The sequence below is a fragment of the Salvelinus fontinalis genome, chromosome 36 (assembly GCF_029448725.1).
Source record: "Salvelinus fontinalis isolate EN_2023a chromosome 36, ASM2944872v1, whole genome shotgun sequence".
In the NCBI taxonomy this organism is placed as follows: domain Eukaryota; kingdom Metazoa; phylum Chordata; class Actinopteri; order Salmoniformes; family Salmonidae; genus Salvelinus; species Salvelinus fontinalis.
Window position 1 is genome coordinate 25,390,353 of NC_074700.1, and position 14,111 is coordinate 25,404,463.

Sequence of the window (14,111 nt, forward strand, 5' to 3'; positions counted from 1 at the left end):
CTTCACTCACACCGCCAAACTTACCCTAGTAAAACTGACTATCCTACCGATCCTCGACTTCGGCGATGTCATCTACAAAATAGCTTCCAATACTCTACTTAGCAAACTGGATGCAGTTTATCACAGTGCCATCCGTTTTGTTACTAAAGCACCTTATACGACCCACCACTGCGACCTGTATGCCCTAATCGGCTGGCCCTCGCTACATGTTCGTCGTCAGACCCACTGGCTCCAGGTCATCTACAAGGCTATGCTAGGTAAAGTGCCGCCTTATCTCAGTTCACTGGTCACGATGGCTACACCCACCCGTAGCACGCGCTCCAGCAGGTGTATCTCACTGATCATCCCTAAAGCCAAAACCTCATTTGGACGCCTTTCCTTCCAGTTCTCTGCTGCCTGCGACTGGAACGAAATGCAAAAATCTCTGAAGTTGGAGACTTTTATCTCCCTCAACAACTTTAAAAATCTGCTATCCGAGCAGCTAACCGATCGCTGCAGCTGTACATAGTCCATCTGTAAACTACCCACCCAATTTACCTACCTCACCCCCATACTGCTTTGTTTTATTTACTTTTCTGCTTTTTTGCACACCAGTATCTCTTCTTGCACATGATCATCTGATGATTTATCACTCCAGTGTTAATCTGCTAAATTGTAATTATTCGATTTATTGCCTACCTCATGCCTTTTGCACACATTGTATATAGATTCTCTTTTTCCTACCATGTTATTGACTTGTTTATTGTTTACTCCATGTGTAACTCTGTGTTGTTGTCTGTTCACACTGCTATGCTTTATCTTGGCCAGGTCGCAGTTGCAAATGAGAACTTGTTCTCAACTAGCCTACCTGGTTAAATAAAGGTGAAATAAAATAAAAATAAAAAGGGATGTCAGGCGTTGGGAGTGCTATCTGAAACAATTCATAGAACTGATATTAAAAGGACACGTCACCACGTTTTAAACCTCATATCTCCAGCACCATACCAGTGTCTATATCTGTGAAAACAGTAAATGTATATGTTCTGTATGTTTAAAAAGACAATGAAAAAAATGTCCTAGATAAGATAAAGAACCCCATCCCCCTATAATGTCTTCAGTCAGATTATCAAGTTATATGTTTTTTTAGGATGCTACATAATTTTTTTTTTTACATCAATACCTTTTGGTAATTTCCTTTCTCCAGCTCTGTTGAAATGCATCTTGGTGGATAGGCTTACAAGTAGTAATCTCAACTTCTCAGCAGCTATAGCTGCTATATGGTTTCATGGCACCGAATAAAGGTGGGGTGGTTGATGGATCGTTTTCTTGTCTTTACACAGTGCTTTTATGATGTCCTGGTTCCAAGTTGGGCAGACTGTTGTTTGTTGCTAGGTCATCAGATAGTTATCAAGTCCTTAGTAGTAGGCAGGGGTGGAAATGCGGGAAACACTCAACCTTGAAAAACAAAAATGTGTAATTTATGATTTTCTAAATTATATAATTGTATTTTATTTGACCTTTAATGAGACTAACCTGGTAAAATAGAGATACAAATATATATTTTCCAAGTGATCCAAATTATTCTAATATCCTTGAATAAATGTGAAAATGCATTCTTACATATCTAAATGATTTAACTCCTAGAACCCATGTGTGTAGGGCTATCATCATCACACATTGTGGGCAAAACCATGTTTGGTTCTCTGTCTGTTGTTCTGAGTTATTTTGAAGAATAACAATGAGGTATCTATCATTTGATGTGAAATGGAAACTGTATAAATCATGTATAACAAATTCTAAACCAATCACCTTTGAAGTATTTTTGTGTTTTCCCTGGTATTCAAATCAAACAGCTTGTTAGACAGTTCCCAAGCCTTGCAAAGTAGATGTTACTGTTACACTAGCCTACTACATAGTAAATGTATATGGTCTATGTATATTTATTTAACCATGTTAGCCTAGTGATCGAGGACATAAGGAAGGGAAGCAAGCCACATCACAAGCGCAAACTCAAGCGTTGAAGACGGGCACCAGAGATAGTGGATAAACAAAGATGGTTCACTTTCACCGTTTACTATATAAAAAAATGTCAGTTCCGGTCTACTTAACGCCGAGGTGGCAATAGCTGCTGGGTCTGGTCTACTTAAATCATTGACTTTCATTGATCCAGAAAAAGAACAGCAAGTGGGGTGTCTCGCTTACTCGTCCATCTCTGACACGCAAGCTCTTCAGTAGGAACCCCACGCCCAACTTCTACGTAACGAGGGAAAGAGTAGAAAGTCTTTTCCAAGATGGCGACGACCATAGACAGCAGCAATGCCGTACAGGCGACAAGCAAAAAGCATCTCGGAATCCCCGAAGCAATATTTGTGGTGGGTAAAATATGAAGTATATACACAGTGTGTCGCTTATAACGTTACTTTGTGAAATAAGGCTCTCAAAATAAATATTCGCCGTTGTCCAGCCTCTATGCTAGCCTGTCACAAATGCTAACTAAGCTAATGCTAGGTAGCTAACGTTATCTAGCAAAGTGGTGTTATGTTCATTTACATCCTTTTAGGGAAATAACGCCGACGAAGCCCATTAGCTGGCTTGGCTACCTATCCAATTTCTCTTTGTCATCCAAATGCAATTAAATAGTTATCACCAATTATCTAACGTTAACTACCTTGTATGTCACCATAGGTTTAGTGTGAGAATGACTCGTCTGATATAACGTTAATATTAGCTAAGATAGCTAACGTTATTTTGTCAACCGTTGTAGGAGGATGTCGAGTCGTTTATGAAGCAGCCAGGCAACGACACCGCAGACGCCGTACTGAGGAAACTGGATGAACAGTACCAGAAATACAAATATATGGAGCTCAACTTGGCGCAGAAGAAACAAAGGTAGGCCTCAGATGCATAGCAACCTTTCTCCGGTACTTTTCTCGGTGTAGTCTACTTTTCTCTGGTAGAATGCAAGATTAGCCTCAAGCAAAACATTAAGAAATGTAGCTGGCTACATTCTTTCCATGAGAAACATGATGGCCATGCATTGGTTTTGCAAAATTACCTTGCTTTTTCAGTGTAAACTCATTTACTTGTGTGTCTGCCAGCCAAATAACGTTGTATTTATGTTGTCTTCTGATGAAAATTAAGCTATTTTCTGCCGAATGTGTTGCATTAATGTATTTTATGTGAAGGAAAACTATAGTTGCACATCCATGATCACTCTATTGAAGCAAAAAAAAACTAACTTTCAAAATAAAATGCAGGTGAAATGGTTTAAAACGCGATTTTGTGATGGTCAGCGTTATGAAAAGGCACATTTTCCGAACTCTAATACCCTGACTACGGCGAGCGTTGCAAAATAAATGTAAGAATATATGTTATTCAATTATTGGTCCAACAAGCGTCTGCGTTGCCAAGGGCTAAAATAGAAGTCATTCCTATTTCTGACACAGATCGCGCTGCAAGTCCTGCCTCTCCCATCTCCTCATTGGTTTATAGAAGCATCATTTTATAGTGCCATCTCCTCATTGGTTATACCCACGTGGGTGATTGAAAGATGAACTGTTTTGCCGGTTGTCATGGTAATACTATGAAAGTGTAGATGCCAATCACCATATAAGGACCTTGTGCATTTGTGGTAAAATAACAACTCAATGTTTATATCCCAGGACAAATTAGTTAGCAACAGCAAGCTAGCTAAATAGCTTGCCCTTGCTTGCACTTACTTGCAAACTGGTTTAAACCTTCACAAAAGTTTTGAACAGGCTATATTGCTGCATTAACCAAGAAAGACTAGTGCATACCATACCCAACAAATGACAGCAATAAGCTAATGATATTTATTTTTACAACAGGCCTATGTTAAACTAAATACAGAGCACACAATTTAAAAACACAGATCAAACTTCATTTAGCCAACAAATGTCTCAACAGAATGAAACAAAACATGTTTAGATGAATAAATATGCCTACAACAACAATGATATACAAAAGTAATGATGATGATAAAACAGATTATTATCAATAAGAAAAAAATAGTTACAAAATGGCATCCTACCTAAAAGGAAGTTGCACAGTAGCTGTGCCAACGTTTTATTTATCTTTTTTTTTCTTCATTTATTTTATCAGCCAATAGACGGCAATTAGCGCCTAAAGGAAACCCTGAGATGTAATACAATGATTCTAATTCTTCTTCTATGGTGTTTCTCGCTGCTATCCTCAGGTTGAAAAGCCAGATCCCACAGATCAAGCAGACTCTAGAAATCCTTCGACACATGCAGAAGAAGAAGGTAAACAATATATGTGGTGTTTACTTACTTTGTCTTCTCCTCAGACATTTCCAGCCCGTCCTCGTTTTCTCCCTCCTCCTCGGCTCTAACTGTTCAATGTTTGCAGACCTGTAAGCAATATGGTGGAAACTATGCTGCTTATCCAGAGCCTTCAGAGGGGGAGGGACTGAGGACAGGAAACCACTGTAGAGTATTGGGATTCACCCTGTGTCCCGCTCCTCTCGTCCAATAGGAAACCACAGACCCGATGGAGACACACTTCCTATTGGCTGACAACGTTTACTGCAAGGCGTCAGTCCCGCCCACCGACAAAGTGTGCCTGTGGCTAGGGGTGAGTACTTTGGGATAGGTCCTCCAGTGGCTAGGGGTGAGTACTTTGGGATAGGTCCTCCTCAGCCTGTGCATGTATATCCAAAGTGATGTTCTTTGGGCTGACCCACCTCTCTTAAATGGAGGCTAGAAGGAGCCTTGTTGGGGACAATTCCCAGTTTCTCCTAGGAAGGAACCATTAAGCAAGCAATAGTAAAAACTACAATATACTACCATTCCATACTCTAACCTCACTCTCTTCCCTTTCTTCCCTCCATCCCCTCGCCCAGGCCAATGTGATGTTGGAGTATGACATCGACGAGGCCCAGTCTCTTCTGGAGAAGAACCTAGCGACCGCATCGCGCAACCTGGACTCCCTGGAGGAAGACCTGGACTTCCTCAGAGACCAGTTCACCACCACCGAAGTCAGTATCCTTACACCTAAATATAGGCCCACTCAGCCCAGGGACTATGGGTGAACAGGCTCGGAGGCTGGAGAAGTATGTGATGCTGCCAAAAGTGTTCAAAAGTTCTACCAGTGCAGGGGTAGAACAAAAATGTGTCTGTTGGTCCGCCAAGAGAGTTGGGGAAACACTGATTTTAGTTGAGATGTGAACTGTATCCTGAAGCCAGCATATAGGCCTAGGCAGCGTGGGTTAATAGGCAGCGTGGGTTAGTGGGCAGCGTGGGTTAGTGGGCAGCGTGGGTTAATAGGCAGCGTGGGTTAGTGGGCAGCGTGGGTTAATAGGCAGCGTGGGTTAATAGGCAGCGTGGGTTAATGGGCGGCGTGGGTTAGTGGGCGGCGTGGGTTAGTGGGCGGCGTGGGTTAGTGGGCGGCGTGGGTTAGTGGGCGGCGTGGGTTAGTGGGCGGCGTGGGTTAGTGGGCGGCGTGGGTTAGTGGGCGGCGTGGGTTAGTGGGCGGCGTGGGTTAGTGGGCGGCGTGGGTTAGTGGGCGGCGTGGGTTAGTGGGCGGCGTGGGTTAGTGGGCGGCGTGGGTTAGTGGGCGGCGTGGGTTAGTGGGCGGCGTGGGTTAGTGGGCGGCGTGGGTTAGTGGGCGGCGTGGGTTAGTGGGCGGCGTGGGTTAGTGGGCGGCGTGGGTTAATAGACCTGGGCGGCGTGGGTTAATAGACCTGGGCGGCGTGGGTTAATAGACCTGGGCGGCGTGGGTTAATAGACCTGGGCGGCGTGGGTTAATAGACCTGGGCGGCGTGGGTTAATAGACCTGGGCGGCGTGGGTTAATAGACCTGGGCGGCGTGGGTTAATAGACCTGGGCGGCGTGGGTTAATAGACCTGGGCGGCGTGGGTTAATAGACCTGGGCGGCGTGGGTTAATAGACCTGGGCGGCGTGGGTTAATAGACCTGGGCGGCGTGGGTTAATAGACCTGGGCGGCGTGGGTTAATAGACCTGGGCGGCGTGGGTTAATAGACCTGGGCGGCGTGGGTTAATAGACCTGGGCGGCGTGGGTTAATAGACCTGGGCGGCGTGGGTTAATAGACCTGGGCGGCGTGGGTTAATAGACCTGGGCGGCGTGGGTTAATAGACCTGGGCGGCGTGGGTTAATAGACCTGGGCGGCGTGGGTTAATAGACCTGGGCGGCGTGGGTTAATAGACCTGGGCGGCGTGGGTTAATAGACCTGGGCGGCGTGGGTTAATAGACCTGGGCGGCGTGGGTTAATAGACCTGGGCGGCGTGGGTTAATAGACCTGGGCGGCGTGGGTTAATAGACCTGGGCGGCGTGGGTTAATAGACCTGGGCGGCGTGGGTTAATAGACCTGGGCGGCGTGGGTTAATAGACCTGGGCGGCGTGGGTTAGTGGGCGGCGTGGGTTAGTGGGCGGCGTGGGTTAGTGGGCGGCGTGGGTTAATGGGCGGCGTGGGTTAACCGCTCTGCGCACAGATCCCTTTAGCGGGATCGTTTTCCTAAACAACCGCTGAATTGCATGGCGCCAAATTCAAAAATATTACTACAAATATTTATAATCATGCAATCACAAGTGAAATATACCAAAACACAGTTTAGCTTGTTGTTAATCCACCTATCATGTCAGATTTTGAAAATATGCTTTACAGCGAAAGCAATCCAAGCTTTTGTGAGTGTATCAATCAATGCTAGAACAGCTAGCCCCAAATTAGCATGGTCACGAAAGTCAGAAAAGCAATAAAATTAATCTCTTACCTTTGATAATCTTCGGATGTTTGCACTCACGAGACTCCCAGTTACACAATACATGTTATTTTTGTTCGATAAATATTACTTTTATAACAAAAAAACGCCATTTGGGTTGCGCGTTATGTTCAGAAAACCACAGCCTCGTTCCATTCGACGAAAATTCCCAAAAGTATCCGTAACGGTCGTAGAAACATGTCAAATGTTTTTTATAATCAATCCTCAGGTTGTTTTTAACATACATAATCGATAATATTTCAACCGGACCGTAACCTATTCAATAAAAGAGAGAAAGAAAATGTCGAGCTACCCCTCTCGCGCGCAGGAACTAATCAAAGGACACCTGACTAGTTTTTTAAAATCTCGCTCATTTTTCAAAATAAAAGCCTGAAACTGTCTAAAGCCTGGTCACAGCCTGAGGAAGCCATTGGAAAAGGAATCTGGTTGACACCCCTTTAAATGGAAGAGGGACGGACAATGAAACACAGATTTTAATTCTTTTTTAAATCACTTCGGGGTTAGATTTCCTCAGGTTTTCACCTGCAAAATCAGTTTTGTTATACTCACAGACAATATTTTGACAGTTTTGGAAACTTTGGAGTGTCTTCTATCCTAATCTGTAAATTATATGCATATTATACGATCTGGGCCTGAGAAATAGTCTGTTTACTTTGGGAACGTTATTTAAAAAATCTAATAAATCTGACCCCTAGCGTCAAGAAGTTAATAGGCCCATGGGCAGCGTGGGTTAATAGGCCCATGGGCAGCGTGTGTTAATGGGCCTGGAGGCTGGATAAAATAATTAGTGATAGGGTGTCTGCGGGGCCTTAAATTAATTTAAGACTATCTAAATTAAAGGCCTTAAAATGTCTTAAATCGCCTTATATTCAGTTTTCAATGGTCTTAAAAAAATGCAACCAGAGATGACTATGGTGTTTCTGCTATGTTATGCAGCTGGCGAAATAAAATAAAAACATGAAATTATAGTCTATTCCTACCGAGGTGCATTTTCAAGATGCTAGAGAGTTCCACATTCCTACGACTGTGTTTCTCTCTGTGTGCCACTGCAAGTCTGCCGGCTATGGCCAGCCGAGAGGGCATAGCGAGTAAGTTAGGCTACAAAATAGATAGCCAATTCGAATCATTGCTTTTAGCTTGATTAGTTAGCTCACTCGTTAGCTAGCGAGTAAACTGTTTAGCTATTAAGTGATTTTGTCAAACCGTAAAGTGCAGTATCTCCATAATTCCTCTAATCAAAGTGTGCCTGTTTCTCTGGGCCCTGCTGCGGTAATCAAAGTGTGCCTGTTTCTCTGGGCCCTGCTGCGGTGATAATGAGCAAGACACTTTTTTTCTGCCTTTTACACTGCGCTCCTGTAGAAATCAGATATACATTTGTTTTCTATCTATAAGAAAAACACAGCTATCCTGTGTAATACTCAGGGCCTAAAATGAACACCCTCCGCCTGCCAAACGCGGGTAGATTTTGGCATTGGTGTGTAAGAATGTCTAATTCACCAGCCACGTTGGCAGGTGGTAACACGCCGGGCTCTACAGTGTAAGCGTTTTAATAAAAATAATCACGTATGGGCACATGTGCAAGCTATCCCACCTTACGCAGAAACACTTCCTGTCTGGGGGGCTGTGAGTGCTGAAAGATCTAGTTTTTCTTTAAGAACCAATGGACACAGACATAAGTTGTTCTAATTTACTCTACAAAAGTGAGACTTTGTCCTCATGTTTCTTGGCTATTGACATTGTTTTGTTCACAAGCTAGGTTGCTTTTCAATGTTTCAGTTTGCTCCTACTGCTAACAGAAAGAGACATCTGGTCTCTAGTAGTGACATTCTCACAGGTGATTACTCAGTGGCCCTGTTACCAAGGTAACCTTAAAGGGGTAACCTAACATTTTTTTGTCAGTTATTTTTATTAAAATACTCAGGTCACGGATAATTAAATTTAAATCCTACTAGTAATGCATTTTACTGGCCCAACGCTCTAACCGCCCCAACATTACTAAGCATGCTCATCTGTTTTATTGTGTAACTGCGGCAACAACAACAGCTTGGCTGGTAAAAAAATTCTGGCATGTAGATTTTTAAAAAATCTACCTGCCACAGTGGCTGGTATACAAAACAGTTAGTTTTAGGCCCTGGTAATACTTGTCACAGTTGAAGAGAAGATGTTCTTAGCTTTATGCAGGTATTTATTTATTTTTTATTTAAATTTCTCAGCAGTCTATTTTACAACAGAGATATTGATATGGAGAGTGTGAAATGAGCCTCGGCCTCATTGGCTATTAGGCTATGACATCATCTTTATTTAGGACATTAATAATGACTTTACTGTTAGATTAAAACCTGGCTACTTCCAGTGGAAATCTGATTTAGAGGAAGTGATCTAGCTCATGTGTTTTTGAGTTTCCACTTACTTAGATTTTGGCAAATTCATTTATATTTAACACAAAATATTGACCTATTTTAACACACAAATATAACAACAATAGTGTAATTGTCTACCCAAAGTTTATGACGATCACTGGATTAGGTTGCAGTGCACATCAACATATCTTCAATCATGCATTCCTGCCTAGATGAACCAAGTTATTTGAATACCATCTCAGGAGTCAATTGCACTTCTTTCCTAAAGCACTGTCAATGGCATTTGAAGGTGATTACCCGACTCTTTATTTCTATTGGTGACGATGTGAATTTTTTTGGGAATATTAGCAGGTTTGTGGGACACGCAGACCTCAATTGATATTAAATTGCATTTCAAGTGGCATTTAAAAAAAAAGAAGTCTCAAGTCTTAAATTCAACCTGAATGAACTTAGATACCCTGAGTGAAAAAAGCTGTGATACAATGTGCTCTGTGTGTCAGGGATGGTTAAACTGGTCTTGTGGTTTTACGACTTGAGGCAGTTTATGGTCTGGCAGGGCAGAGTTACTGGTGCGGGTGTGGCAGACAGGTGTGTCAAAGCAGGGAAAGTAGAGTTGTTCAGTAGACCCGAACCAGGAGGAAAATAACATTTTGAAACTGAGTTACATACTTCGTGTTAACAATTGGATCTTGTTTAAACTGTTGGTAAGTAATGTTGTTTTGATAGACTGGTAACGACAGTGTTCACAGTGTGTCAAACTGAGACGTGTGTAATCCTTTACCCATCGCCTCCCTCAGACATGGCACGGGTCTACAACTTTGACGTTAAGAAGAGGAGCAAGGACAACCTCCTTAAATCAGTCAAGAAGTCTTGAGAGAGGGGGACCCCCCCCACAACAAATCCCCCCCCCCCCTAGTAACCCGCCCCAACTCCATGTTCACATCTCTAGTCTCTACAACATGTTTGCGACCTAAATGGCACCCTATTTCATATTTAGTGCACTACATTTAACCAGGGCTCTGGTCCAAAGCAGTGCACCACAGGAGGTTGGTGGCATCTTAGTTGGGGAGGGCGGGCTCGTGGTCATGGCTGGAGCGGAACACGCCGTTCCAGACGTAACTATGAGCCGTCCTCCCCTCAGCAGCCTCCACTGCAGTGCACTGTATAGGGAGTAGGATACCATTTGGGATGTGGACCAAACATTATTCTATTGATTTGTTACTTTTTAAAGTATTTTTTCAAGTAAAAAAAGACAAAACAAAAGTTACTACGGCAGTTTTTTGTATTATTTTATTACGATTTATTAAGCACTAATATTTTTTTATCCCCCCTGCTTAGTCTTTAGGTTGTCACTGTCCTACATTTCTTCCTTCTCTCGTCGTGTTTTCTTCCATTAAGTTGTCGAGTACTGCTTCTTCTTCCAAACTCTTACTGACGTTGATCTTTGCTATGTACTCGTTTGGGGCCTTGGTTTGCTTTCAGTACACACCCTGCTATTACATGACCCATAATCCTCGCTGGGCAGGAAATGGGAGACGAGGAGGAGCATCTCACCAGTTCAAGTTGACACCTTCCTGTGATTTATGAGAATGTTTAAATGTGGAGCCCACTCTCTCGTGGGTTCCGTCCCTCACTCCTAGTCCCTCGACTGATTCTAAAATGGCACCTTATTCCTATAAGTAGTGCACTACCTAGTGAATAGGGTCCCATTTTGGATGTAGCCTCTCCTGCTGCCTGTCTTATTTTATTTTCCTCCTGTTTCTCAATGTATATGTCACGTTGTATTCATTAGAATACTTGAGTGAAAAAAAAGAAATGACAAATTAAAAAAATAATAATAATCTGTGTTTGGTGCCAGTGAGTACCTGCTCTTGCTAATTCCTTACGGAATAGTCGTGCAACAAAAGCTATGTTTTCCATCTATTTGTCCACTTTTTTGTATTATTATTTAAAAAGATGGCAAAGAAAAATAGCCTGCAACTATGTATTTCCATTGAACTAGTTTGTTGAGAAACTGCTGGAGGAATATGGTAACTAGGTTACGAACAGATTTTCATGCGAATATTCTAGAATCCACATAGAGAAAATATGCGTATTTTTCCTATCAGTGGTAGGCTATGTTTCCACCAAATGGACCTGTTGCGTATATTAAATTATAATAAACAATTGGTGATGATGGTGCGCACACAATATATTTTTTGGTTAAGTTTTCATGCACTGAATTTAAAAAAAAATCGAACCGTTTTCAACTCGACCGATAGTTTTGTCACAACTGTTGTGTTAAATAGCAAATGTTCCTATTCTGGTCTTGGCACCTGTGCCCCAGCCAACAGCTCGCAGGTAGTTTAGTTCATTAGGATCCCCATTAGCTACTGCACATGCAGCAGCTACTCTTCCTGGGGTCCACATAAAACATACAAACTACAGAATAGTAACAGACTAGATTTATATATTTTATATATTGGAAGAGACCAAGAGACACACACATCTACACTGAGCAAAAATAATAACGGAACAAGAAGCAATTTTAAAAGATTTTACTGAGTTAGTTTATGTAAGGACATCAGTCAATTTAAATTAATTAGGTCCTAATCTATGGATTTCACATGACTGGGAATACAGATATGCATCTGATGGTCACAAATACCTTAAGTTAGGGGTGTGGATCAGAAAACCAGTCAGTATCTGGTGTCACCACTACTTGCCTCATGCAGCGAGTCACATGTCCTTCCCATAGAGTTGATCAGGTTGTTGATTGTGATCTGTGGAATGTTGTCCCACTCTTCAATGGCTGTGTGAAGTTGCTGGATATTGATGGGAACTGGAACACGGTGTCATACACGTCGATCCAGAGCATCCCAAACATGCTCAATGGATGACATGTCAGGTGAGTATGCAGGCCATAGAAGAACTGGGACATTTTCAGCTTCCAGGAATCGTGTACTGATCCTTGCGACATGGGGCCGTGTATTATCATGCTGAAACATGAGGTGATGGCAGCGGATGAATGGCACAACAATGGGAACAAATCAAATGCAATTCTGTTAAATACACAACACATCAGCTGTATGTGACCAGAAAAAACCTTTCCAAGCCAATCAACTAACTTACACACAGCCTATGTCGTCGTCGCCATATTAGCTAAAGTAACGTCATAGTCAGTATAGCTACTAGAACTACCGCGTCAGTAAACCCGCTTCATGCAGTAACGTTACAGTGTACAGTCAGTAAGCTGGCTAGGACTCTTCCAAGTCAAGGTAAGCTTTTGGTTTGACTAATTTATTGCCAACGGGACACCGCCGGTGTAACTGGAAGACGTCCTCAAATTGTCATAATTACTGTGTAAGTCTATGGAAGGGGTGAAAAACATGGGCCTCCTAGGTTTTGTATTGAAGTCGATGTACCCAGAGGAGGACGGAAGCTAGCTGTCCTCCAGCTACACAATGGTGCTTCCCTACAGAGTACTGTTGAGGCTACTGTAGACCTTATTTGCAAAATAGTCTTTTTTTTTTAAAAATTTTTATTTTACCTTTATTTAACTAGGCAAGTCAGTTAAGAACAAATTCTTATTTTCAATGACGGCCTAGGAACAGTGGGTTAACTGCCTGTTCAGGGGCAGAACGACAGATTTGTACCTTGTCAGCTCGGGGATTTGAACTTGCAACCTTTCGGTTACTAGTCCAACGCTCTAACCACTAGGCTACCCTGCCGCCCCTTTAATTATTTGGTGACGTGATTTTATATTTAGTGTAGTTTTATCTAAAAAAGGTGAACTTTTTTAAGTGTTTCACTATTTTTAATTTTATGAAATTCACTGAGGATGGTCCTCCCTTTCCTCCACTGGTGCAAACCCAGAGTTTCGTCAGTAGACACGGCATGTTTTATATTTAACTGACCTGGAATACCACGTGTTGACTTTAAACACTGAACTGATCCATTAGCTAAGTACCTACAGTGTGGTGCATAGGTGGGACCAAATCCTGCAGTATCTGCATCACTCCAGGAACAGAGTTGTGTAATATACGGAACTATACACCTTTTAATGAAACACCCTTGTGTTTAACAGCCAATCACTATCACTCCTGAGGTTGACGGGTCAAGGGGATATGTAAATGAGCAGTCTTGCGGTTTGAAGTGTGCCTGCGTGTAAGTGTTAATTCTTACCATGCTTCAGATATAAAGCCAAAAGTAATAGTACTCCAGTCTCCATTGTCAAGTTAATTCTACCGTGTCATCTAGAGCATGACAGGGTTGCCTACCAGTGGCGTATGGTGAGGTGACTGATCAAGTGGTTACTCTGAGACAGTGGGGCTGATCTCTATCAATGTAATAAAATTATAGCACCCCCCACATATCAAAAGCCCTCTGGTAGTAACATCTGTCTTCTTTTATTTAACTAGGCAGGTCAGTTAACAAGTTCTTATTTACAATGACAATTCCACACCATCTGTGATTTATGAGAAATCTACAGGCCTCAATCCCAAAGGATTGGGATGCTTGGCATCACTGTTCAATCAAATTTATTTTATAAAGCCCTTCTTACATCAGCTGACGTCTCAAAGTGCTGTACAGAAACCCAGCCTAAAACCCCAAACAGCAAGCAATGCAGGTGTAGAAGCATAGTGACTAGGAAAAACTCCCTAGAAAGGCCAGAACCTAGGAAGAAACCTAGAGAGGAACCAGGCTTTTGAGGTTTTATGTCTGACAAATGTTGGTATTTAGGTTGAACTGTTCCCTATGAGGGGTTAACCCATGTGATCTGAACTGAAGCCTATGTGCCTAAAGGGCTGAATAGGATTAGGATAGTAGCACGGGACTCACCGCTAGGAATGAAATAGGGATCTTTAGAGAGTTTGACCTGATCTAGCTGTTTGGATAATTCCTTCAATAACCTAGTTTTTTCTTCTGGCAATTATTAATTTCTCCATTGTCGGCAGGTAGCCTTGTGGTTAGAGCGTTGGGCCGGCAGGTACCCTAGTGGTTAGAGCGTAGGG

At 42.5% G+C, this 14,111-nt stretch overlaps 1 protein-coding gene across 1 annotated transcript; it reads left to right on the plus strand.

The window, feature by feature from the left end:
- The first annotated feature begins 2,241 nt into the window (after positions 1–2,241).
- LOC129835518 (prefoldin subunit 3-like) lies at positions 2,242–10,958 on the plus strand. Its single transcript, XM_055901181.1, has 6 exons — positions 2,242–2,351; positions 2,744–2,868; positions 4,196–4,262; positions 4,495–4,593; positions 4,862–5,000; positions 9,915–10,958. Exons 1-6 carry the CDS (start codon positions 2,271–2,273, stop codon positions 9,989–9,991), a joined length of 588 nt encoding a protein of 195 aa, XP_055757156.1. The 5' UTR covers positions 2,242–2,270; the 3' UTR covers positions 9,992–10,958.
- The last annotated feature ends 3,153 nt before the right edge of the window (positions 10,959–14,111 follow it).